Genomic DNA, 27927 nt, shown 5'->3' with positions numbered 1-27927 from the left:
TAAGTAACTGTTCCACTTTAGATTGTTAATAAGTTAACAATTACCCTAGATTTTGAGAGAATAGACACTTTTAAAGAAACCTAAAATTATTAGAAAAAAATCAGTCCAGAAAGGAGGGACAAGTCTTAAAAATGAACTAAGACACAAAAATAAATAACTTCACATGAGGGAGTTCTGTAATCAATTTGAAATGTCCATAATGAGATGGAGATAAATTCTAAAAATAACAAACACATAGAAAGAATTCTATGATTTTATTATCAAGGATACATTTTTCTATCAGTATAGATGTTAAGCTAAATCATCCCTACTTTCCTTCCAATGACAGTCCCAAGGAGATCTATCTCCCCAGTCCTGAAGGCCTTGCCCTACATTTTCCTAAATTTCAAAATCAAAGTACTTATGTGCTCTATTGGTTGTTCTGTGTTCTTAATAGAACAACATATTTCAAAAAGTTTTACAGAACATTTCTCTCTACAAATAGGTATTTGTTGCTCCTTCTCTCTCTCCTTTGAGGGATCCTCTTCTAGATCATTCTATGTCCCTCAGGGTTTTGTCCTTCACCCTCTTCTCTTCTTCCTCTATTCTAATTTACTTGGTGATCTCATCAGTTACAGAGAACTTAATTACCATCTCTATGCAGATGACTCTCAAATCTACCTTTCCAATCTCAATCTCTCTGCTGAATCTAATCATGCATTTCCAACAACCATCCAACATCTTGAAATCAATATCCAGGAGACATTTTAAACTTAACATGTCCATGACAGAACTTATTACCTTTCCTTCCAAATCCTCCCTGCTTCCTACCTTCCTTACTATATAGAAGGCAATATCATATTCCAAGTTCCTCAGACTCCCAACCTAGGAGTCATCCTGGATTTCTCACTATCTCTTATCTCCCATATTTTACTTTTACATCTACTAAACATGCCCCCTTCTCTCCTTTGACACTGCCTCCTCTGGAATTCTCCTTCCTCTTTTGTCTTTTCCCTCATTTTCCAGTTGAGTGAAATGGATTTTTGTAACCAACTATGTATATCATTCTTTTGATCTGTTTAGATGAAAGTAGGTTTCAAGTGTCAACCCTGCCTATCGACCCACTCATTCTTGTTTGCACAGATGATCCTCATTATGTGAAGATAATTTTCCCTAATTTGTCTTTTTGTTCTCCTTCAGACTATTTCTCTTCCCCCCCCCCCTTCTACTCTTAATGATCACTTTGAACTACCTCCAGCCTTTGACTAACTGGTCTACCCCGAAGATACAACACAGGATACGTGTATCTTTTCCACATATGTGAATGCAGTTTATTCTTTATATATTTATGTATATCCATTTTATTTATTCATGCAAGTCTCCTTTTTTTATGTTCCTCTTCATTCCTACTTCAGAACTTCAAAGGTTTTTCATAGTTCAAGTCTTTTATTGAGTTATTATTATTATTTTTAAATCAAGAAGTCCTTTGGAAGTCCTTTATTTAAGATTCATTTTTCTTCCCTTAGAATTATACTGTTTTTCTAGTTATTCTTGTCTGTAAGTTCATATCCTTTGCCTTCTGGAAAAATATTCCAAGTACTCTTCTTTATAGTTGTGATTGCTAAATAGTGTAGGACCTTTACTGTGTACCATTGGGATTTAAATTCCTTCTCTCTTGCTGTTTGCTATGTTTTTACTTTGATCAAGAAACTGGATTCTGGCTATGATGTTCCTGCAAATTTACATTTTCAGGTTTCATTGAAGAGGTAACCAATGGCTTATTTCTATATCAACTTTGCCATCTGGTTCTAAGAGGCTTGTGCATTTAGTATTATATTTTTTGGTTAATCCCATCTTTTACTTGAGCATCCCTGTCCCCCAATAACTCATTAATGTAAGGTTCGTGTTTTTTGTTTGCCTATTCTGCTGACCTACTTTCTGACTGGACTTTATATTTGGGCCAAGCTTTCCTGGAAGGAGCAGTTTGCAACTTGGGTTTGGATCTGATCAAACTGCAGCCAGATTCTGTCACTTTGGGAAGCTCTGCAAGTTCAAAGTGTCAGGTTTGTAAGCTTCCCTTTGATCTGGGACTTCTATCCTGGTTATTCCTCTCTTTGCAGGCAAAGCTAGATGAGACTCTGATCTAAAGTGGAATCTAATACACACCTCTGCTACTAGCTTCTAACTTTCCTTTCTATACTGTCTAGAGCTTTTCTCTCTGAGAATATAAAAAACAATCTATCACTAAGTCCCTTTGTCAGTCTGCTTGGGGACTCTGCCTGGAACTGAGTAACTGGGGACAGAGATACCAGTTCACACTTATCAATGGTTTGGTATGGGTCCAATGAAGCCCTGTAAATGGGTATGGGATCTGTTCTTGTCCTGGTGCACAGTCTCTCCCTGTGCACTTCTCCAAAGCAGATCCTATTGTACCCAGACTTTTTTGTGTGTCTGTGTGCTGTATGCTGAACTGGGCTAAAAAATGACTCACTGTGATTTTTTTACCCTGAATTTCTCCATCAGAATTCAATCTGGTGCATTTTTAGATACTTTGGAAAAACCTCTATGAAGGAATTCAATACACTGCTTCCTATCACTCTGCTACTTTGGTTCCATATTCTATATTCTCTTAACTTTTTAAATTTAGCCTTTCCATATTAACAAGACCAAAGTCCTAATTCTATAACATAATATTCTCTTGGTATCTAAATTTTAAAGGGATGGTTTGGTTGTCTTCTTTTTTTAAAGATAGCACTTAACATGAGTAAGGCACACAAGCTTCTAAGTAGAATGAAAGTGAATTTTGTCGATAATGTGATTTTTGGTGTCAGATAGTGATTTAGAAGTTTACTTCATGGAAACCAACAGTCTTTCCATATTTAGGCTGGTTATATTAAAAGTATTGTGTCAGTGTGTCTGGGTATCATAATTCAAGAGACATTATGAAAAAATAGTATGTCTGGAGTAAAACTAACAGAATGGTATGGTTGTTTCCAACCCCAAAATTATAAATCTATGATCCTATACACTTTGAAAATTATATAATATGAAGAACAATTAAGAAGATTATAGTTATTTGGCTATTAGTAAAAGAGACTCCAGTAAGGTATAAGTGTGTTTAAAAAGAAAGAAGTTTTGTTCTTTTATACCAGAGGGGGGGAAAAAGCTGATTCAATGTTACAAAAAACCAAAAATTTTAGCAGCCAGTACTATATGTAAATAAGTTGCTCTATGACATACAGAAACTGAAGAATAACAAATATAATAGATTAGAGATTTCTCTATTAGATGGTAAGCTGAACTAGAGAGCCATTAAACTTATCAATTAATATGTTTTGTATTTTAAATAAGCAGCAATCGCACTAACCAAAATTAACCAACGATTTTGTATAGGAGAGCCTTCTCTACACACTTTCTATAAATTTACTCTTCTCCAAAATTTTATTAATTGCCATGTTTCATTACCTGTTTTTGTCAGCAAAAGGTTATCCAAATGTCTGTCTCCAACTCCAAGAATATATGTAATTACACAATAGCCAGCTGCAATGACAATTCAAAAAAGACAATTATTAAAAACACAATCACAATTTGTAAATTCAATTTATGTTATTAGATGATAATGTATGTACCACTATCCTGCTTCCAATACTTATTATGTAATCATAGGCAAATCATTTAACTATTTTAATCTCAAATTACCCAGTTATAAATAAAATAATTATAATATGTGGTTTACTGACCTTGCCAGGTTGTTCTGTGAACAAAATTAAATGTATGTTAAGTATTTGAAAATCTAAACATATTACATAAATGCCAGTAAGTTATTATTAAAATTATAATTTTTAACACCCCTAAAAAGTATATCATTTGGAAATAAGCAAAATCTGCTAAATTTGCAAATAAGATATGATTCTGCAAAAGTATAGAACTGTTCAAAGATTAAATCACATGTGAGAAAATTTAATTATAAAGAATGCCTGTATATTTAAATATGAATACCAATTTAAAACTCATTCTGAAAAGGAAAAAAGTAACTGTAGAAATATGAAAAATAGTTATCACCCTGATAAGATCAGAGGAAACTGTTATCTGCCAAGATTACACTGATGGCTGAAGAGCTTTTTCTTTAAATTGTGAATCTTCTGAACTGACAGCAGGTGAGAAAATAGATGCACTCATTTTAGTGGTAATGGCTTTTAAGCACCATTGCTATGAACACCATCTAACCCATTAAGAAAAGTGACATGATAAGGGTTAGGGTACAAAAAAAATCTTTGGATAGTTTTCTTCCTGTCTTTCTTTCCTGTCTTTTGTGTTTCTTCCATTGCTAAGAAAGACGCTGAAAAACTAGAATTTGAGAATGACAGTGAATTAAAAATACAACTCATCATCTCTTTTGGATATATCAGTTTTCCCCCTTACTAAAATAATAATAATTATAAAATACAGCCTGCCTCCTACAATAATATTTCTGTCAATGGCCAGATCAATTCTGTCCAAATGCAAAAAAACATTGAAAATGAACGTGTTAATATGCGCTTTAAGTAATAGTATTCTAGAAAATTAAAGTTATGATAAAGTAGAATAATATGCTCTTATTCTCATATGAAATTCATTAAAAATAACATTTGTTAAACATCAGGCTTTGAAAACTTAGAAAAGGAATTAGTTCCAACTAGTTTGCATGTAAACAGTGGTTTGTATGAAAGTGGATACAAAAATGACAGTATCTACCTTTCATATAGAATTTTACAATTCCCAAAGACCTTTGAGATGCATGGTTTCACTCACCATACCTCAGGTAGATAGGGCAGGGATTGCTATCCACTGGACCAATAAAAGGGAAGAAGCTAACTCAAAATCAAAAAGATTCTCAGCCTCAGGCCACTATTTTGTTTTTTGTTTTTTTACTATACCACTATTTGATGAAAATAAAGCAGTAAAAAGGAGAATTGTGTTTTGTTTTTAAAACACATACCAATTGGATCTTGGCCTTCAAGACTATTTGTAGAAGACAGATTTAATTAAAAATGCTGACAAAGCTCAAAATATTTTGCAATTGTTCTGTAATTGCTTCAACAGTTTACAAGAAAATCAGATCCACTTCTCAACAATTCCAACTACCTATTTATTTATTTGATTGATTGGTTTTCAGAAAATCTTTTAGATAGTTTTTAAAAGATCAAATCAGCTCTTGAAAGCTTTGTTAGCAATGAGGTTATACAAAAGAATATTATGAAAGTTTTAAAAGCAATTTTAAATAGTTTCGAAAACATTTTGAGCAATAATTATTACCCTTTCAAGTTAATTTGAATTGTGGAAATTTGGGTATTTTGTTTACAAAACAAAACATATTAACTTAGTCCCAGCTCACATAATGAATAAATTCCACGTGTATTAGTTAGAAATATATCATATTTAATGTGATAGTGAAAAGTTTTGAAGCTTATGAAGGTTGTAGAAGGACAGCTTTTTAACAGAACAGGGAGTCTAGAACATTCCTGAGAGAGACATATCAGGAAGCAAGGAATACAAAGTAGTCCTAGAAATTCTATTCAGCTACCACCAATATACTTTTCGTTTAGAAGTTACAGTGTTGTTTTTAAATTAGTATTCTAACTACTTTGATTAAAGTTAGATGGATTTAGTGCTTATTGAACAACTGGAAAGAATAGTGACTACTGAGTGGGTGTCAAGTTATAAAAGGAGGTCTCAAGTGTAATGGACTCTATTCTGCTACACATGTTTATAGTGATGGTGAGGAAGGTATAGATGACATATTTGTCCAGTTTGGAGATGATATAAGCCTAGAATTAATAGCTAATAGAAAGATGAAAGAACTGAGCTTGTGAAATAAGGTCAAAAAGAGATATTCTAAGATACAAGCAATTAACAGGAAATTCCTGTTTTAGGAGAGATTGAAGGAGGTAATCTGAGATATTAACAGGAAATTCCTGTCTTATTTACAAAGCTCTCTGAAACCTGTTTGAATACAAACATCTCTACACCTGAAGAATGGATTTTGCTCAGTTTAAAAAAGAATCCCCAAAATTCTATTCTTTGCAAATTAACCTTGTACCTTACAGCCATTTGGCCCAGCAGACCCTATGGTGTTCCCTTTCTAATCAATAAAGACTTTGTTTTAATACAGCATTGAGTAGTGAAATTCATTCACTAAATGACCCACCCCTTGGTACTTTGGGGAAGGAGAGAGAGGTAATCAGACAACCAGAAAAGAACTGACCTATCTGGGCTTAGAACCTCAGTTTACTTCCTCATCAATAAAGTCTAATTTAACTTTTGAGGTTTATGTTAACAAGATTTAAGTTAAGAGAAATCAGAACAGCTAAGATTAGGATGCAAAAAAATAAATTGAACACAAATTAGAATGAGAAAAATACAGCAAGAAAGCAATTTATGTTCAAAAGACATGGGAGTTTAGTATCAATAAATAATAGTGCAAACAAAAAAGTTAATATAAAATTAGCCTTCCATAAGAAAAGTATAGAAGATTGAAGTCAGTTTATCATTGGGTTTAAGACCACATTTTATGTACTTTTATACTGAATGCCACAAAATTGAAAACTATAAATAAGCTAAAATAGAGCTACAAAAGGAATACTGTAACAGTAACAACAATACTGAGGATTTTTAATTTAGGGAAAAAGATGAAGATCTTCATATATTTCAAGGAAACTTCTTGAACCAAGAGGAAAAATCAAAAACAATAGGCATGTATTATAAAGAGGGAGATTTCTGTTCCACATGAAAAGAAAAATTCCAGGGGTGAACAAAAAATGAAAAGAACCTTCCAGAAGTTCCTTGACATTGGAGATTTTCAGGTATAAGCTAGATAAACAATTAATAGAGGAAATTTAGTGTTCACATCAGCATATTTCTAAAATGGAATTCACAGATCTCGCCCCCCAAGGGTCTTTTCAAAGAGAGAAAGATTTTTGGAGAGGAGAAAATCTGTGAAATTGAACAAGAAAAAAGTTATATTTTCATTTCAATACAATGTTTCCTTTGTAATAATAATTTTATTTGTTTTGTTATGCCACAGTCTCCTTGAGCTGTTCTATCTCAGTTTCCCTGCACTAGTTTCCCTTATTGTCCTGAGTTTCCCTGAATTGTTCTATCTCAGTTTTCTTAACTGTTCTGCCTCAGTCCCTTAAGTTGTAAACCCTGCCTGGTTCATTAAGACTGAGCGCATTTGCTCTAAGGTTATAAATTGTCAATGGGAGATGAGGAGCAGATCAGACTTTCTGGCTCCTAGCTCCTTCTGCCCTCAAGAATTTATGACACTGCCTCTCTAAAATATTCCAAAAGATAAGACTATCTTGGATACTTCACTGACATCTTTACTTCGGTTATTCAAACATTCAGACTCTGGCTTTTAGTAAGAATTTACAGCCTCCCCCTCCATCCTGACAGAACCAAGAGGTTCTAACTTCTCCAGCTCTTCTTCTTTTCTTTGTCTGAAAAGCTATAAAAGGGTTTTTTATTCGCCCATTCATTACTGGATACTTTGAGACAAGAGTCCTGTCCAGTCAATTAAAGTATTAAAAACTCTCTAATCTCTATCTTGCCTCAGTTTCTCCAGCATTACAGTTTAAAAGTATAGTTTAGTGAAAATCAAGAAGATTTGGGGCAGAACAGAGGTCCTCCTAAGTACAGATAGAAAACATCTTAAGATATACCTCAGTATCTTAAGGAATTCACACCTCATTATCTAAAGGAATCACAGGAATTAAGGAGTGTGAAATGCAAATTCCTCTGGGCTAGGTTCACAGAAAGAGGAAGTAAGGACTCCTCTCCCCCTCCCCCCCAGGGTGTAGCTGGAAGCTCAGCAGGAACCACAGAGATTTTTCAGGTTTGAGTCAAGGAACACAGGAAACCGTGGCTGATGGGGAATAGTAGGTCCAGGTGTGCCAGTGAGATACAGCCCCAGGTGAGAAGGAACCAGCACACTCCAGAGTGTAGAGGCCATGGAGCAGAGAAGCTGAGGACTGTGGGCACTTGCAGGAGGAGGCACTTGGTTTGGAGTTCCAGATCAGAGAGAAGTGAAATGAAGCTAGAGGCATTATCCCTCTACCACATGATTAGAGGTGCTTCCACTAATATCTCTTACTTTAAAAAAAAAAAAAAAAGAAAGAAAGAAACTTACTATGGGAACAGATAAGACCAGGATTCATCTTCAGAGGAGGATACTGAAGTAAAAATAGCTTCTACTCCAAAGAGAAATATGAAATGGCTCTTTGCACAGCAAGAATTTATAGAAGAACTCAAAATTAAGAATTCAAAAATCAAGGGAGAGACAGAAGAAAAACTAAAACTAAACTAAACTAAAAACCATTCAAAAAAAAAAAAGAAGCTTATGAAAAAAAATTAACCAACTCAAAGAGAATATACAACATCTAAAAGATGAAAATAATTCTTTGAAAATTAGAATTGGGCAAAGGGAAGCCAGGATAGCTATGAGAGAGCAAGAAATGCCAAAAGAGAATATAAAGAATGAAAAAATAGAACAGAATATGAAATATCTAATAAGAAAAATGATGGATCTGGAGAACATAAAGAAAAGAATATAAGAATAATTAGACTGCCTGAAAGTTGTGACCAAAAAGAGAACTTTGCACAATAATGCAGGAAATAATCCAAGAAAATTGTCCTGAAGTGATAGTGATGTGGTTTGAATGCTCTCAATTTCTGACAGTCAAGAGGTTAGTAGTGTTTGGGACATAAAGACTTACCCAAATTGACTACTCAGAGATCACTCATAGAAAGCAGAATTATTTAACAGAATCTTGAGAAGCAGACCCCATCCTGGTCTGTGAGCCAAATTCACAGCAGGAGAGAGCCACTCCCTTGAAAATGTTCACAGCTTTTACACATTTTAGACAAAGAACTGCCAAAGAACTGTGATTAGTCATCTAAGTCTGTATTCCCCTATTGGTCATCTAAGTCTGTATTCCTCTATTTGGTCAGTGGAATGTAGTAGAGAAGGTGATATACAGACTCTTCGGCCACCCCTTCTTTGGACAATGGAATGCAGCCTAGGCCTTATCTAAAATCACTTGACTGGGTCCTATAGGTCTGATTCACTTTAGTTAATTGTCTCTGATCATTATGTGCTTAATCTGTAAGTTCTTCATCTTTCTACAAGTGGCAATAAAAGAGTTGTTAAATATCCCCTATAAATCTGCCTTAGGATTAGAGTGAAAGTTTATTATGGGATCAGTTTCTAGTGGGAAATGGCGTTTTGGCACTGAGCTCAGCAGGCAGGGTCCTAGCAAAGTGCATAGACCATCTGCAAAGACCTTAGTTGAGGGAAGCTGTTATACGGGTATTTTTATGGGGGCTGAGGCAGTCCAAACTGATCAGGTCAGGATTCTTGGGGGGGGGGTGTCCCCAGGCTTAGATTCTTATCAGTTTTCTGCCCAAATCTCCTATTGGAATTAACAACACTTTAAAGGGGTGCTTTTTAATGAGGATTCTAATTGAATCAAAGGAGCTGGCATCCTGGAAAGATAACTTATCTGAGGGGGGATATGCCTTTCCTAAGGAGGGGCTGAGACTCAGAAAGGGATTACAGATCAAAAGGAAATACAGTTTCTTAAAGGGACTACAACAATAGTAAAGGAAACAGTTCCCTCCCGCTTCAATAGAATATGAGAGGAAAGTAGAAATGGAAAAATCCACCAACTACCAACTGAAATAGATCCTTTGTGGAAAACACACTGTATTATATTACTGTCAAGTTTTGAAATCCCCAGATCCCCAGATCAGAAAATTTAGCAAAAAAACAAGAAAAAACAATTCAAATATGCTGCAGCTACAATTAGAACTGTATAGAACTTATCAGCAAACACAAAAACGCCAAGTCCTGGAATCATATCTACCAGCAATTAAAAAGAATTATGTCTGAAGTCAAAAATATCATATGCAGCAAAATTATCTACAATAATTAATAAAAAAAAAAAATGGATGAATTCAATGAACTTGCAGATTTTCAGGACTTTATCAACCAAATCTGAACTTAACAGAAAATTTAACATATAGGGGTAGCTAGGTGGCGCAGTGGATAGAGCACCAGCCTTGAATTCAGGAGGACCAGAGTTCAAATCTGGTCTCAGACACTTAACACTTCCTAGCTGTGTAACCCTGGGCAAGTCACTTAACCCCAGCCTCAAAAAAAAAAAAAAAAAAAAAAAAAAAAAAAATTAACATATAAGAACAAATATCAAAGATCAGTGTCAAACATCTACAAATTGTTGAAACATGGACAAATTATTTTTTTTTCCAAATGAGAAATTTATACTATATGCTTAAGATAAAAATACATTTGAAGCTGAATTAAAGCAGAGTCAGCAAGGAAAGGTGTGCGTATGTCTACATATGTACACATAAATATATCTTTTCCTAACTATAACTTATTTGAGGGTGATGGGGATGAAAGGGGAGAAAAAGAATAAAATAAAGTATGTAGTAGAGATCCAAAGAACAATTTACAATGAAGTCAAGAAAAAAAAAAAAAAAAAAAACAACATTCATGAATATAATTTTTTCTACTAATATATATATTCTCTTGATCTGATAATTTATTGTTATTTATTTTGAATCCTCCCAGGTGTTCAACTGGGCACATGACAATGTTCTCTTTTGTTTTCCTTTAATTTGTTTTGTATTCCTTTTCTGTTTTTCTTATTCTGTTTTTAAAAAAAAAAAACAAAAAACAAAAAACAAAAAAAAACCTAAATAAAGGTAGGCAGAAATCCTGAAAAAAATGATCTGAATATTATAGTCAACCCATTCATATATTCAACAAATATTTATTGTCATTTTTTTTAAAAAGTCATATTTAGTTCTTAAATGTTTCAAATGTAAGGATATTAATTATTTTGAAATTTAGGATGGCAAGATTATTACTAAGCATATATTAGGAAATGTGCTAAGGTATTTTTGAAGGTTTTTTTTTTTTTTTTTTAAGCAGGCCTTTGATTTCAATGGTATAAAAAATTCCCTCTGAGGAGACTTTAAAATCAATGCAGATCAGCAATTGTTTTACTTATATAAGGATTTAATAGTTAACTTCATCACTGAGAAATTAAGAGTCAAACCAAAAATGTATCAAAGATAAAACTTGGACCTAGGTCTTCCTGGCTATAAATAAGGCTGTCTCTAAATCCTAATCATTTGAATGAAGGAAATATTTTCTTCTTTATTAAATGATAATTTGAATTCAGGATTAGGCTAATGATTTACAAACCTGGGTTTCTTCTTGGTGAAGCCTAGAGTTAACAATTTCTTTTCAAAAGAACTAATGGATCCTATTTGCTATATACAAATGAAGCAATTACACATCTAGAATTCTGAGAGATCCTTAGAAAGCAATCTAATCATTGAACACTCATTCTAAAATATTTTTTAGGCCATCTGGAAAGCAAATCTTTGAAATTACCTCCAGAATTCAACTTGAATCCTAAAGAAGTAACAAAAACATTCAGTCTCAAGTGATATTTCCTAAATATGAAAATAATTTCATTTATATAAGAGGATGTAAAGATCCCTGTTAGTTAAAAATTCCTAACCAAAATGCTTGTCTTTTTTTTCTTGGGAATAAGCTTATTAAGTTTGTTGCAGTTATAATTGGGTTCAAGTGACAGACAGCAAATCAGAATGTCAGATCTAAGAGTCTTTCCAAGATGACTTAATCTATTGCATAATCATAGGAATTGTTATTATACCATAAATACAGGGGCAGACTAGGCCCTGGAACATTTTCTTTAAAAAGTTTTAAGTCAAATCAAATAAAAATGGGGCAAAAATCAGATAAAAAAAAAATCACATTCAGAAAGAATTAAATTACATTAATGCTGTGTCATGATTATTTTGGGGAAAATACGATAGTTATTATTCAGTACTGCTTTATAAGGATGCTTGGGATTTTGCTTTTACTCCTGATAATTTCATGTATATTTAAAACTTAATGTGTAAAATTACTATAGATGTGGCAGCATGACCCCACCAAAAAAAAAGTAATTTAGGTCAATAATAAAATGAATGACATTATTCTCTAAGAACAAAGTTGTAAAGTTCGGGCTAACTCCCTGGAGACCTCAGGATCAGCCAGAGTCAGGATAAGTAAAATTTCTTGGTCTTTAGAGGGAGAAGTGAAGGAGATGGACAAAACTGCCACAAGCTCTCCACCAATCTCCCTTCTCCTTGTCCTGCTGCAGAGTCTGGCTTGTCTCCATCCTCTCATCCTTCCTACCATTATCTGTATACACCAAAAAAATCAAGGCAGCACAGAAGAGTGAGAAGGGCTGTTTTTCCAAACATATGCTAATAGTTGTTGGCCAATAGGTAATTAGCTTTCAGTGCTTGGTTGTCTGATTCAAGCACACCTTTTAAGAGTTTCAGTTCTTTACACAAAGTAGGAGCTTTCCTGCCTAAGAACACAAGTATAAAGTAATCACTTAAAGACTTACCACAGCTTTTAACATAAGTATCCATCACTTCAGCACTTATTCCATTAGGTCCATTCTCACTTGGTGCATATCTTCTAAAAAAGTTCTGAAATGACATTATTTACATGATTATTTAATATAATCTTGAAACAAATGAAGGACACAACAGGAGAAGTGCAAAGAAGTGTTTAAAAATGAGCAAAGAATATTTGGTCTGTAATTTTTTGTTAATCTACTATCATACAAAGACAACAGATTCAGCAGCTGGTCTTCTGTTTAGAAGACCAACGAGACTGATCATAAGAATATATGCTGTTTGGTTTTTTCCCCTCAGTTTTTTATTTTCTTCTTTCTTGATCTGATTTGCAAAAACTGATAACTGTATAAATATACACACACATATTGGATCTAATATGTATCTCAACATATTTAACATGTATTGGACAACTACCAGATGAGGGAGAGGGAAAAATTTGCAACAAAAGGTTATGCAATCGTCAATGTTGGAAAAATTACCCATGCATATGCTTTGCAAATAAAAAGCTTTAGTAAAGGAAAGAAAAAAAAGAATACATGCTGGTATAACCATATTACGTGAAAACATTAAATAGGGCAAGGCAAAATAAATTTGTTTTGATGTTATACTTCTCGTCCAATTTTATCTTTGTTTTATTATTTTCTACAATATGAAGATAGAATTTTAAAATTACTTTTTAAACAGAAATATATTGAAATGCTTCTTTTAAAAAAATCAATAAAATGAAACCTAAACAAAAAAAATCATCAAAATAAGTGCAAAATTTTAGCAGTTTAAAAAAAAGGAATCACATAAGCAATTATATGTGTTCCAAAGAATCAAAAGATATATTCCTGATCTCTTCAAGTTTCTCAGAATGTAGAATTCTTACATCTTTGAAGTACACCACCATCCACATATATCTTAAACCTTATTCTAAATACCACAATACATACTTTTTTCTTTTTGATGAAAATTGCTTACTTAAGACAGTTCCTATCAAATTCAGGTTCTATAATTTGTATCATGTGAAAAAAAAGCTGATGCTTTAGGCATGGAGAACTCTACCTACTGATGCACACTGCAACTCCACATACTTGAACTCAAGTCTTCTTGAGTCCAAATCCAGCACTCTTTTTTTAATAGATCTTTTGAAAAATGTCTTTTAGCTTTTTATTTTCAAAACATATGCATATAGTTGCCAACATTCATCCTTGCAAAACATTGTGTTCCAAATTTTATTTCCCTCTCTTATGTGCAATTCTATATATATTTCCACAATTATCATGCTGCAAAAGAAAAATCAGATCAAAAAGGGAAAAAATGAGAAAGAAAACAAAAAGCAAACAAATAGCATAAAAGGTGAAAGTGCCATGTTATAATCAACTTTCAATCCACATAGTTCCCTTTATGGATTCAGATTCTCTTCATCACAGTCTACTGGAATTGCCAGCACTATTAATCACTATAATATGCTAACTCTAGTCATATAATCAATTAAAAGATTTTTTTCCCCCCTTCTGTTAGCCTCTTTTTCAGTTTCTGGGTGGAAGGAGGAAAAAAAAAAAACAAACTAGGATCCAGAAAATCTGGATTCCAGTTTAGGTAAGTCATCTCCTGGACCTGAGCTTTCTTACCTATAAAATTACAGCAATAAAACAGATATACCTAAGGTCAACAAGCACTTTGTCAAATTCTAAGATTCTGGAACTTCAAAGTTAATTCCCTCATAATAATTTGTTTTTAATTCATTTTAAACTTAAAACAAAAAAGGAAAAAAAAAAACATTGTATGTACACAGAACATGAGAGATTCAATATAAAACAATAAATTTTCAATTCAAGAAAACATGTAATAACTGCTATACTTCACTTTCAAAACTATTCAAGTTTTCCTTCTAGGTTTTCTTTTATTCTCTGCTATGTACCTTTTATTTTCCCTTCCCAATCCTCCTGCCCTAAAGAAGGCTAAGACTAAACATACATAAATAAATATGTATATAAAAACATACACATACACACACACACACACACACACACACACACACACACACACACACACACACACACACTAAGATCACTATGTATATTTCTATTAGTCATTTTTTGGGAGGCAAATAGTATCTTTCTTTATAGGTCTAAATTGATGTTATTCTAAACCAAGCAGCTCATCATTCCTTATAACGTAGTAAGTAGTATTTGACCACAATCACATACTCACAGCTTATTTAGCCATTCCCCCACTGAAGGGCATCTATTATTCAAGTCAATTTGAGTCTAATTGGTTTAATATGCATTTATTTAGAGCATTTTTTCATATTATTGTATATAATTTTGATTTCTTCATTAAAAAACTACCTGTTCATATTCCTTGACCATTTACCAGTTAGGCTATGACCCATATTCTCATAAATCTGACAAAGTTCTTTATATATCTAAGACGTAAACAATATTGAATAATATTGGTGACATGTAGTATATTTTTTCTATTTCTCATTTATTTAAATCTATTTGAGCTTTAACTTTGTCTGAAATCATGATTATTACCCCTGCTTTTTAAAAACATAGTAAATTCTGCTTCTGCACTTCATTTTAACTTTGTATTTTTAATTTTTATCCTGAAAACACTGTAGTGTTAAATAAAAAATGTTTAATCAATTCTACTATCTAGTTTTGTTTATCCCATTCACATTCAAAGATATAATTACTTGTATATTTCCTTCTATTTTTCTCACTATCCTTTTTCACCCTATTTCCTTTCTCTCTCCTCACTCACTTAAATTACTTCCACTTGCTACCTTACTCTCCTATTCCTTATTCTACCCACTCTAGTAAATAGGCAGAACATCCCCTCCCCTCTAGGTTCCTCCTTTATCTAATCCCTTCCTTCTAGATATCCCTCCATTATCCTATCCTCTTGTCCTCATTTCATTCTAAATTTGGAAGACTTTTATAACTTTTATAAATGTATATGTTGCTTTCTCTTTAACATACTGTTTAGATTAAGATTCTAACACCAACAGCCTGCCCTCTATCCCTATTTGTTTCTTCTGTATCAATTTTTCTTTTCATTTCATTTGTATGAAGTAATTTTTTAGCTTTCCCTACTTTTTTATTTTTTAGAGCCAAGCCTTTCTTTCAAACTATCCAAATAAGGATGACAATCACAAGAGGACGGATAACATTTCTGAATGTAAATAGTAAACATTTTGACCTTATTGAGTCTCTTATAATTTGTTTTTAATGTTTACTTTTCTCCTGAATCTCATGTTTTTTCCACAAATACCTGAAAGTCTTTCAGTTTGTTAAATATATTTTTATTTTTGTTTTTCATTGAGGATTATGCTTAATTTTGGTCAAGTTACCACTGGTCATAACTCTACTTCTTTTGCTCTATGAAATACAATATTCCAAGACCTATGATCCTTTCAATTAGAAGATAATCTTACGTAATCCTAATTATAACTCCATGATATTCAAATTAAATTTTTCCCCTTGTTCTTTACAATATTATCTCCTTCACCTGGGAATTTTAAAACTAATCTATGATATTCCCATAAGTTTTCCTCTTAGGATTTCTTTCAGATGGTGATGGATGGATTTTTTTTTTTTAATTGTTTCTGCTTTATCTTCTTGTTCTGGAACTTCAGGAAAATTTTCTTAGTAATTTCTTGTGTTATTATATTAAGATTCTTCATAATTTTGAAATAATCTAATTGTTGCTATATTGTATCCCATCTATCTTTCTCCACGTAAGTTTTTTTTTTCTTTATGTTTCACATTATTTTTTCATTCTGTTGATTTTGTTTTTTATTATTATTTCTTGGTGTTAATGTTATCATCTTCCCATTGGCCAATTGTAGTTTTCAAAGAATTATTTTGTTCCATTAGTTTTTAAATTTCAGTTAGTGGACTTTCTTTACAATGTTCTTGATTTTCTTGGATAGCTCTTATTTTCCTCCTAATTTTTTTTATTTTTATTTTTAAATTATAGCTTTTTATTGACAGAATATAGGCATAGGTAATGTTTGTACATTGATCCTTGCAAAAACTTCTGTTACAACTTATTGCTTCCTTCCCTTTACCCACTCCCCTAGATGGCAGGTAGTCTCATACATGTTAAACCTCACCAGGTGCACAAGAAAAATCAGATTTAGAAAGGTAAAAATAACCTGGAAAGAAAAACAAAAATGCAAGCAAACTATGACAGAGTATAAATGCTGTGTTGTGGTCCATGCTCATTTCCCAGTGTTCTTTCACTTGGTATAGCTGATTCTGTTCATCACTGATCAACTGGAATTGAATTAGATCCTCTCATTGCTGAAGATATCCACTTCCATCAGAATTGATCCTTATATAGTATTGTTGTTGAAGTGTATAATGATCTCCTGGTTCTGCTCATTTCACTTAGTATCAGTTCATGTAAGTCTCTCCAGGCCTCTCTGTATTCATCCTGCTGGTCATTTCTTACAGAACAATAATATTCCACAACATTCATATACCATAATTTACTCAGCCATTCTCCAACTTGATGTTTTCCCCTAATTTTTTCTTGATCTCTCTTAATTAATTTTTAAAGTGCATTTTAAATTCTTCCAAGGCCTCTTTTAGCCTTGTATCTGTCACATTTTTCCTTGAAAAAATAGTGGCTTTTTAGCTCTATCTTCCTCTAAATATGAACCCAGATCATTTCCAGATCCTTGCTACAAACGCTCTTCCTCCCTGAACTCCCTCTAGTGGTTACAAACTTCAATTGTCTCTGCCCTGGAACTAACACTAGGTACCTTCCTTTTCTACACTTGGAGGTAATTCAATTTTACTCAGGCACAACCTTCACCCCTAGAGATTTAGTCTTTACTGGGGTCTTATCAGTTTTTCTAAAGAGGACAATTGCTTTAGCTGACTTTTGCTTATTTCTGATGTTCTAGGATCTTGAAAAAATAAAATAAATCTTGACTTCTTAAAAGCTTTTTAAAGTCTTCTATCTGATTTCAAAATCTTAGAGAAAAAAAGAAAATCAGCCAATGTACTTTTAAAAGCCGTTATTGGCTTGCTCCATCTTCTCATGAATGGTGAAATGTAGTCCACTAATAGTAAATAGAAAGTGTATATTCTACCTTTAATGGCATTACCACCATCATTATTCTTATCATCTATCCCATTTAATACCCAATTTAAATGCCATCTTTGGCAAGAATGTTTTGTGATCACACTTTCTAATTATTTCAAGAAATATCTTCTATTTTACTTTATACTAACAGTGTGATACCAATAGTGTCTGACACCCCTGATTTCAACCAAAAATTCTGCAAAGCTTCCCTCTCTGTCTCCAATATATAGTTTAAAATTTTAAATTTAGTTATCGTTTCAGCAAAATAAGTGTATGAACGAACAAATTCATGAATTTAAGAATTTCTACTGAGAAATTTCTTTTAAAAAAGGACAAAATTATTTATAGATTACAGTAAAGTTATCCATCAACTTAAAGACAACTATTGAAGTACTTTTAATTTTCATGGCACTTAAGTAATAGATAGATAATGCCTAAGATAAATTGCTCATGAAATTTTCAGAAGAGAAAAGACATGCATATATGTGCAAATAAGTAATAATTGAGTATATTGGAAAATATACTATATTTTAGTTACTACATATGTGCTCCTCACTAGCCATGAGACATTAGATAAATCACTTTACCTCTTTTAAAAGAATGAAAAAACTATAGTTATATAAAGAATTATGAAAATCCAAACTAGGTCAGACTATCATCCATTTAGCTTTGTCATAGGTCTCTTAAAAGTGATGCCAATGGTCACTTTTTGAAAATTATCAGTAATTGCCTTTTATAATCTCAACTTCAAAAAAGTTTGAATATAGCAAGGAAATAGTTTCAATTCTAAGTCCAATTCATATTTTAAGCATGTTCAATCTTTTTTCAGGATAAGTCACAATCATGTTTACTACCTATTTTATAAAATACCACTTCATTCTAGGTGCTTGCAAAATTAAATCTATGCTTTTTCAGAAGACTGATCCTAGATTTTTAAAGAATTTCCAAGTTCCAGAAGATTCTCTACCATGCTGATAGCCTAAAATAAACATGAATCACTTTTTGAATCAATGAAAAATGAATGTTAATTAGTTGCAAGAATTAGAAATGTCTTCATCTTTTGTTATATTAATCAGAGGTTTACAAAGAAATGGTAGTCATTACAATAGAGATTGTACCTGAATACTTCCTTCAGTATCAAGAACTTCAGCAACAGGAACTGACTGAATAAACTGCATGAAGCCTGTAATTATATAAATTAAACATGAGCATCTAATGGATAATAAAATAAAAATTTGACCAAGAAAATACAAGGAAATCTTATGTGCATATGAAAGATTGTAATCTATACTCTAAGAGGTAAATTCTTAGAATGAATTTTCATAGCGCAGTGGAAAGAATAATAATTACATCAGAATATCTGGATATGAGATATAAGACAAATACTGCTTTACAAACATAGATGTGCAATTTCATGTGCAATCTTTTTTGGCTCTACTATGTATATAAAAATACTATTCTTTTTGGTGTTTGTTAAGTTCAAAATGAAAAAAATAATAATAATTTAAACCTTTGCAAGAAAGAATTATGTCATCCATGATCTATGTATCTTATCATATAGGTTTATCAAAGCACTTAACCTAGAGCCTGGTACACAGAAAAGGCTTATTGACTAATTCTGAATTTTAGTTCTCCCCCTCAATTCCATACTGGTTTCATAAAACAAGTACACTTGTCTCCTAGATTTATCAATCTTCTTCAATATCCATGAGATAAATTTTCATTCTATCTCAATCACAGAAAAGATTATATTTTATATCTCCTACTCACTCAATACTGTACTATATGATTTCAAATTTTGAAATTCCTATATTTGATCATTAAATTCTAACCTTTCATTTTTTCCTTAGCTATATACCTAACCATAATTTTCAACTGTCACCATGACCCAGAGTCCTTCAATCCTTCTCCATGTTGTAGATTTTGGTTTCATTTTCTTCTTTTTAACCTTATGACTGACAGTTCAACTAAAGATCCCCTACCTTTGAAATTTCTTGGGTTTTTTGTCCTACTGACACTTAGTCCCTCCCCCTTGCTAAATTCTAAATCAAGGTTAGCTCTATCATTTTATTTTTTTTGTTGCTACTCTGGTGCCACTGTACCATTGGAGAAAGTCAGGTAATTGTACCAAATTATCTAACATCTCCCAAATGTTTAGAATAAACTTTTCAATATTTCCTGATTCTCTGTCAAATTCCCTATAACTACACCAAACTTCTCTTCTGAAACCCTTTACATTCCTGGTTACCCTTCCTTTTGTAGAAGCAAAGAGAGAAAATCTACCTCTTTTCCTATAAAATATCTCCATCTTAGAAATTTCATTCCATTTATAATGAGGATTAACATATTGCTCGCTCTTTGTTTGCTTCCCCCAAACAATCCTTGCTATTTAATTAACAATGATGAAGTTCTATACAAACAAAATACAGATAATCCCACCCACATGGTAATATATAAACTAGCTACTACTTTTTTGGTGTAAAAATACCTGAATGTTTCTAAGTGATGAGAGAAAAGAAAAATTGTCAGAAGTCTTGTACAACTGTATAAGTATATATTTTCTGTGTTTTTAAAGACTGTCATTTAAAACCTATGCATCTAGCTATCATCTACCTTTCAATATTAATCTTATTTGTGTTCTTATTCATATATGCAACATTCCAAGCAAACTGGCCTACCTGCTGTTTCCTGAACTCATCATATTATTAGCCACTTCCATGCCTATACAGAACATGCTTCTCAAATTCTTGTAATATACTCCTTGCTTAATTACATTTTCTCAGGATCTTCAGATTGCTTCTAGGCTAAGATATAATAATGCCATCTCCAATAGGAAGCACTCCTGATTCTCCAATTAATACTTGCTCCCTTCCTCCTCAAATTATTTTGACTTTATTTATTTGTGTAGTAGTTCCCAATTAGAAAGAAAATTCCTTGAAGGAAAAAAATGTTTCATTTTTACTCTTCCACTATAACATAGTATTTAATGATAGAAGATGCTTAATAAATGTTTGTTGCATGGAATTTATTTCCAGTGAATATAGAGAAATATAGACCTCAATCATTTGTAAGATGACCACATACAATATAACAATATTTAAAAATTTTCAACTTTATAAAAAGAAAATATACTCATTCAACATTAGATTAAGCCCACATACGAAAATATGAAGTAAACTTACCATGTTTTGTACTAGTAGCTAATACCTTATAAGGTGTCAACTTCAAATCTAAATTCTCTTTCCGTAACAACTGCAAAGTAAATGACAAATATATTAGTCAATTCTAAAAGAGTTATTTTATGAAATATATTTATTTGATGAGCAATAGAGAACTATCATGTATGTGCCATCTTTAGGCAATTATCAACGATTACAATTATCAAAATGAAATAAATCTTCCATAGAAAACTGGAATCTGACTTAAACTTAAATCAATCTTTTTTTTATCATTTAATTTTAGAATAAATTTCTGGTAAGCCATAGGAATCAATGAGAGGTTATGAAAGGTTCAATTTAAATTAGATAACAAAGGAAAGAGAAAAGCAAGCTAAGTATTCTTCTTAAGGAACATATGAATATTAGGAATAATATGGAGAATCATAGTATTTTTCACATTTTTTTTGGTTGGTTGCATTTTTTCTTTCTCATTTTTTTCCTATTTGATCTGACTATTGTTGTGCAACATCACAGTTGTGGAAAATGGATTATTTCCCATCTAGGGGAGGGAATGGGAAAAGGGAGGGAAAAAATATGGAACACAAGGTTTTGAAAGGGTGATATTGAAAATTATTTATGTATATGTTTTGAAAATAAAAAGCTTTAATAATAATAATAATAACAAAAAGAAATAAGGAGTAGAGAAGGAGCTTCATGTAACTGAAGTAGGAGAACCAAGAAAGGGAAAACCTAGGCATGAACCATGCAAAAAAAGCAAAAAAGATAAAACTGAAAATGAGGTCTGGGAAATCTATGTTAAGAAAACAAATGGAGGGGCAACCAAGTGGTGCAATAGATAGAGCATCAGCCCTGAAGTCAGGGTAACCTGAGTTCAAATCTGGTCTCAGACACTTATAACTTCCTAGCTGTATGACTCTGGACAAGTCACTTAACCCCAATTGTCTTAGGAAAAAAAAAAAAAAAAAGGAAAAAGGAAAAAATTAAGAAAATATTTTAACAGTTCTTCATAGTTAATAGTTCTTCATAGTTGGGGGCAACTAGGTAGCACAGTGGATAAAGTACCAGCCCTGAAGTCAGGAGTTCAAATCTGGCCTCAAACACTTATAACTTCCTGGCTGTGTGATCCTGGGCAAGTCACTTAATCCCAATTGCCTCAGCCAAGAAAAAAACCAGTTCTTCATAGTAAAAATATGAAATTTTATTTTATTTTGAATATGTAGGACCCATTCTGATATGAACAAAAAATAATAAAAATGTTCCTAGTCAACATGTGAAGATGGCTAAGCTGCTAATAATCTCACCTTAATATGACAAATAACTATTTGCAAACTTAACCTGTGTTCCAAATTTTAGGTTTTAGCTTCTTCTTTTTTTTTTTTTTTTAATGATTCTCCATCTTCCAAAATGATTACAATTACCTTATCCATAAGTGAAATGATTTGGAGAATAAGTTGGTCTTGGCGTAGATCATCTCCATGCTTAAATATAACAGGATATTTACCTCCATCTTCTGTTTTAAAGAACAACTGGGCAGGCATAAGAGCACTCTGAAAAAAGATTATTTTTTTTTTTTCAAATTTGGCTCTAAATTAATGATTTAATAAAAACAAAGAAATAGTGGGAAAATGAAATGTAAGAAAATGAATGAAAAATACTAAAAAATCCTAGAGATTGATAAATGATGTTTAAACACTGGCAAATTGCACTGCTGAACACTGTTTTTGAGAAATAAGATTAGACTTACAGAAGTTCATGACAATCCACAAAGACAAACTGTTTCTTTTTTCTAAAGAAAGCAACTTCAAGTATATAATGAATTAAATAATTCCTGAATCCCAGAAAGATACCAGACCAGGTAAGCTTTTTAAAAAAAAAAACAAATAATGCCAGACTCACAATTTTCTTTTTCTTCTTTTTTTACTATAGAAAGTTTATTCATTTTTAATACACATTGCTTTATGAATCATGTTGGGAGAGAAAAATCAGAGCAAAAAGGAAAAATCATCGGAGAGATTGAAAAACAGAAAAAAGAAGTGAACATAGCATGTATTCATTTACATTCAGTCTCCTTAGATCAGTTTCTGGATGCAGATGGCATTTTCTGTCCAAGGCTATTCGGATTCCTTTGGATCACTAAACCACTGAGAAGAACCAAGCATTGCATATTCTTGCTGTTATTGTGTAAAATGTATTCTTCGTTCTGCTCAGTATCAGTTCATGTAAATCTTTCCAGGCCTTTCTATAATCAGCTTGTTCATTATTTTTTATAGAGCAATAATATTTCATTACTTTCATGTAAAACAGCTTGTTCAACCATTCCCCAATTGATGGGCATCCACTCCTTTTCCAATTCTATCCTACCACAAAAAGAACTGCTACAAATATTTTTGCACATAGGGGTTCTTTTCCCACCTTTAAGATTAACTTGGGATACAGACCCAGCAATGGTACTGCTGAGTCAAATGCACAGTACCTTGGGCACCAGATTGCTCTCCAGAATGACTAGATTATTTCACAACTACAACAATGCTTTATAGTGTCCTAATTTTCCCACATCCTCTCCAACATTTATCTTTCCCTGTCATCTTAACCAATCTGAGAGGTGTGAAATGGTACTTCAGAGTTGTTTCAATTTGCATTTCTCTAAACAATAATTTAGAGCATTTTTTCATATAACTATAAATGACTTTAGTTTCATCATCTGAAAATTGTCCATTCATATACTTTGACTATATATCACACAATTTTCTACTTTGAGAAGTTGCAAATCATATAAACTAAAGAAATAGATAAAATATTGCAAAGGTGCTAAAGAAAGCATCCATAATTTTGAAGCAATACCTAACAGGATTAATATAATACTAAGGGAATGATAAAAGGATCTCCCTGTATAAAGAAGGACAGCCTATACTTTTAATCTGAGGGTTAGTATCCATATTCATATCTGAGGGATGTGATAGAAGCAAAGAAGAGAAGAAAGAGTATAGAGAAAGAAGAGGGAAGAAGGAAGGAAGAAATAAAGAGAGAGAAATAGGGTGGAGGAAGGGGAGGAAAAAGAGGCAAAAAGTGAGAAGGAAGAAGCGTTTGTCAGGGGCAGATCTCAAGGGCAGAGTATGAGGCACTTGGAGGCTTATTCTGCCTGAGCCTGATGACAAGGTATTGAAGGTATTGAGTAAGCTTCATTAATGAGGAAAAGCCTCCTCGCTCTTGCTGATCATGCTCAAATTTGTGCACTCTCAGTCATGTGACCTGTGAACTATAAAAAGGGGGTTTCAGAAGGCTGGGGAGGGAACTCCAAGGGAACTTGAAGGAACTCCGGAGGGAACTCCAGGGGAACTCCAGAAGGAACTCCAGAGGGAACGTTAGGGAACAATATGTAAAGAGTTAGTTAGAATAAAGACCTGTTGCCACATATTTGAGTGACTTGGATGTTCTGTGGGTTGAACCTCTAAAGAGGTAGCTCTCTAATTGAGATAATCAGAGCGGGAGACGTCCGAAAACCTGGGGAAGGTAAGCAGCTGGGAGTTAACGAAGAAGAAAGAGGGAGAAAGGAGAAGAGGTAGAGATAGGATGAGAGAGACAGACAGACAGATAGATAGATAGATACAGATAGACAGAAAAACAGAAAGTTAGTGATTCTTGTTACCTTGGTATCCCCCAAAACAAATAAAGTCAAAGAAAAGGAATATTTGAAACATGTATACTGGTACCTTTTGTGGGATGTGAAATAATTGGAAACAAAGTTGATACCCTCTAATGAGGAAAGGATTCAAAAAACTGTGGTATATAAACTTATCATAAATATTTATTATTATTATTATTGTGCCATGAAACAAATAAAAGGAATTCTGAAAAACTGAGAAGACTAAAACTGTTCTTTCCAAAGTTTTCAAATATCTTTTCACTGACAAACTTAATAACCTTAAAAAAAAAAAAAATTCTTCTTGATCTCTCTCAAGTATTGGATACTGTTGGCTTACTTCTTTATCTGGACATTGGTCTCTAATGGGTACTGTCTCAGTTTTCGTATTGATCTGAATACTCCTTTAATTTGCTTAGTCATCAAGTATGTAACACATTAAATGCAGATGTATACCAAGGCTCAGCCTTGGGTCTTGAGGTTGGTAAATTATAACCTGAGAGCCAAATCTGGCCACTGAACTAAGCTTATGAGCCGGGAAATGTTTTTAAATTTTTTTTAAAACATTCCTATCTAGTTTGCCAATCTTTGTACTCTTATATGGTTATTTCTTCAAATCCTGTAGGTTCAATCATCATCTCTACACAGATGACTACAAAGTCTATGTGTCCAGTCTACCTACTGCTCTAGTCATTAAATCATAAACTGCCTATTGTTCTTTCAATTAAGATGATCCATAAGGATCTCAAATTCAGAAGGTACAAAAGAGAACTTATCTTTTCCCCAAAACTATTCCTCTTCCAAACTTCCTTAACTCAAGTTAAGGAAACACCATTCCTCCAGTCATTCACAGTGTCATTTATACTCACTCCACATATCACATCATTTGCTAAATCTTGTCATTTCTATGTATCTCCAATGCATTTTTCCCATAAATTCCCTTTTCTCCACATATATAGATAACATAGTATTCTAAGGTTTTTTAGCACTTTTTGCTTAAACTACTGCAATGGCCTCCTAATTGGTCTCTTATCCTTGAAATTCTTCCCAATTAAATACTTCCATACACAGCTGTCAAATTTATATTTCTAGAACTCAAGTCTAATTATGTTAACTTTATGCCATTCCCTCTCTCCCATCTCTCAATAAACCCAATGGCTCCCCATTATCTCTATAATCAAATAAAATCTGCTGTCATTTAAATCTGAATAAAATCTTGTCTGTTCTTGCAGTCTTCTAACATCTTTCACCTTCACATAATCCATGACTTAACCATACACATCTACTACTTGATATTTCAATACATGATGCTATGTTTCCTAACTCTATGTCTTTGTATTGAATGCCACCCCCTTATTCCCTCTACTCCTGCCTAGAACAAACTTTTACTTTTTCCTCTTAGAAACTTTTTTAAGTTCAAGACTAAACCCAAACACCAACCGTGATCATATCATTTTTCATGAAACCTCTTCTCATCCAAAAAAATAAGGGAGTTGGACTACTTTTCCACATTTAAATCTATAATTCTATAATCTCCCAAACTTTTAGGATTCTACCCCCTAAAATTATTTTGCAAATATTCTGTATTTTTTTAAGTGCATGCTTACATATAATTGGAATATAAACTCCTTAAGGGCAAGAAATATTTCACTTTTGCCTTTGTCATACAAGCATTTAATACAGTGCTTCCCAAATAGTAGATGCTTAATAAATACTTATTAATTAGGTTGACTGATATGAATCAGAGTGTAGTAAGCCAAACTAAAAGAACACTATAAAAAAATAATCAAATAAATTAAAGAAAAGCAACAGTATAAATTTTGGAACTGAGAAAAATATAATAACCAGTCCTGATTCTAGGATGGTAATAATGAAATGTATTTCCCTCCTTTCTGGTAAAAAAAAAGTGTTGAATTTTTAGACAAAGGGTTTAAGACATGGACAAGCTATCAGTTTCTTTTATTTAACTGTACTTTTTGTTAGAAAGGTTCTATTGAGGATAAAGAGGATTAGTGGGAAATTAAATTGATATTTTAAAAACATCAAATAAACATGCCTTTAAAAAATTAATTCTCTTGATTACATTAAATTAAGGTTTAACACAAACCAAGGTAGCCAAGATTAGAAGGGGAAGAAAAAGCCAGAAGAAAAAAATTTATAGCCAATGTTTCTGATAAAGGCCTCATTTCTAAAAATATATAAAGAACTGAGTCAAATTTTTAAAAATACAAGTCATTCCCCAATTGATAAATAATGGTTAAAGGATATGAACAAACAAATTTCAGGTGAAGAAATTAAAGCCACCTATATTCATATGAAAAAATGCTCTAAATAATTATTGATTAGAGAAATGCAAATTAAAACAACTCTGAAGTATCATTTCTCACTTCTCATATTGACTAAGATGACAGGAAAAGATAACAATAAATGATGGAGGGAATATGGGAAAACTGGGACACATTCATTGTTGGAGGAGTTGTGAATTGATCCAACCATTCTGGAGAGCAATTTGGAGTTCTGCCCAAAGGGCTCTAAAACTATTCAAAACTTTTAATCCAGCAATGTCACTAATGGGTCTGTATTCCAAAGAAATCATAAAAGAGGGGAAAAGATCTACATATACAAAAATGTTTGTAGTAACTCTTTTTGGGGTAGCAAAGAATTGGAAAATAAGTAGATGCCTATCAATTGATTAATGGCTGAATAAGTTATGGCATATGAAAGTAATGTAATATTACTTTCTATGAAAAATTATAAACAGGCTAATTTTACAAAGGCCTGGAAAGATCTACATGAACTGATGCTAAGCTAAACAAGCAGAACCAGGAAAACATATACAGCAACAGTAAGACTATAAAATGATCAACTTTGACAGACTTGGTTCCTCTTAGTGTTTCAAGGCAATCCCAATAAACTTCAGAGGGAAACACCATCCATATCCAGAGAGAAAACTACAGAGATCAAATGTAAATCAATATATACAATGTTTACTTTTTTTTCTTTTTCTTCTTTTTTCTCCCTCATGGTTTCCCCCTTTTGTTCTGATTCCCCCCCCAACATGATCCATAAGGAAATATGTTAACAAAAAAACCTCAAAGTTGTTTTTACATGTAATTGGGAAAAAAAAAACTCATTCCCCATACCATAATTCCCTTACTTATCATAGTTTCTAAATATTCTACAATTTTCCCTCCATTTAAAATAACATTTATTAATGAAAATTTGCAAAGTGTTTAAATATTTTAGAATGGATGGTTCTACCAGGATGAAATTGATAAAGCTCTAAAAAACATATATAATAATGAAAAATTGTCATAAAGCAACAAAGTTAATTGAAGTAATTTGTTCAATCTATGAAGAGCTATACTTCCTTAGTTTTCTTTAACAAATTCCTACAGTGCCATTTGACCTAGGAATATCACTATTAGTCACTACTACAAAGACACAAAAAACAAATTAATAACACCGAATTGAGGGTCAGTACAGATTTGGGCAGTTAGTTAACATCAGGTAGATATACTGACAAAACAACTA

At 32.5% G+C, this 27927-nt stretch overlaps 1 protein-coding gene across 1 annotated transcript in view; it reads right to left on the bottom strand.

The window, feature by feature from the left end:
- The window catches only part of PIK3C3 (phosphatidylinositol 3-kinase catalytic subunit type 3), a 169010-nt gene that overhangs the window by 74175 nt on the left and 66908 nt on the right, over window positions 1-27927 (bottom strand). The window contains exons 17-21 of the mRNA XM_074279240.1: window positions 22172-22300; window positions 20757-20826; window positions 18693-18757; window positions 12471-12555; window positions 3445-3519 (exon numbers count right to left, since the gene is read on the bottom strand). Coding sequence (XP_074135341.1) covers window positions 3445-3519; window positions 12471-12555; window positions 18693-18757; window positions 20757-20826; window positions 22172-22300 — 424 coding nt within the window. The remainder of the gene's footprint in view (window positions 1-3444; window positions 3520-12470; window positions 12556-18692; window positions 18758-20756; window positions 20827-22171; window positions 22301-27927) is intronic.

The sequence above is a fragment of the Sminthopsis crassicaudata genome, chromosome 1 (assembly GCF_048593235.1).
Source record: "Sminthopsis crassicaudata isolate SCR6 chromosome 1, ASM4859323v1, whole genome shotgun sequence".
Classification (NCBI taxonomy): Eukaryota; Metazoa; Chordata; class Mammalia; order Dasyuromorphia; family Dasyuridae; genus Sminthopsis; species Sminthopsis crassicaudata.
Note: the sequence above shows the minus strand (reverse complement) of the source record. Positions and strands in the feature narration are given on the sequence as shown.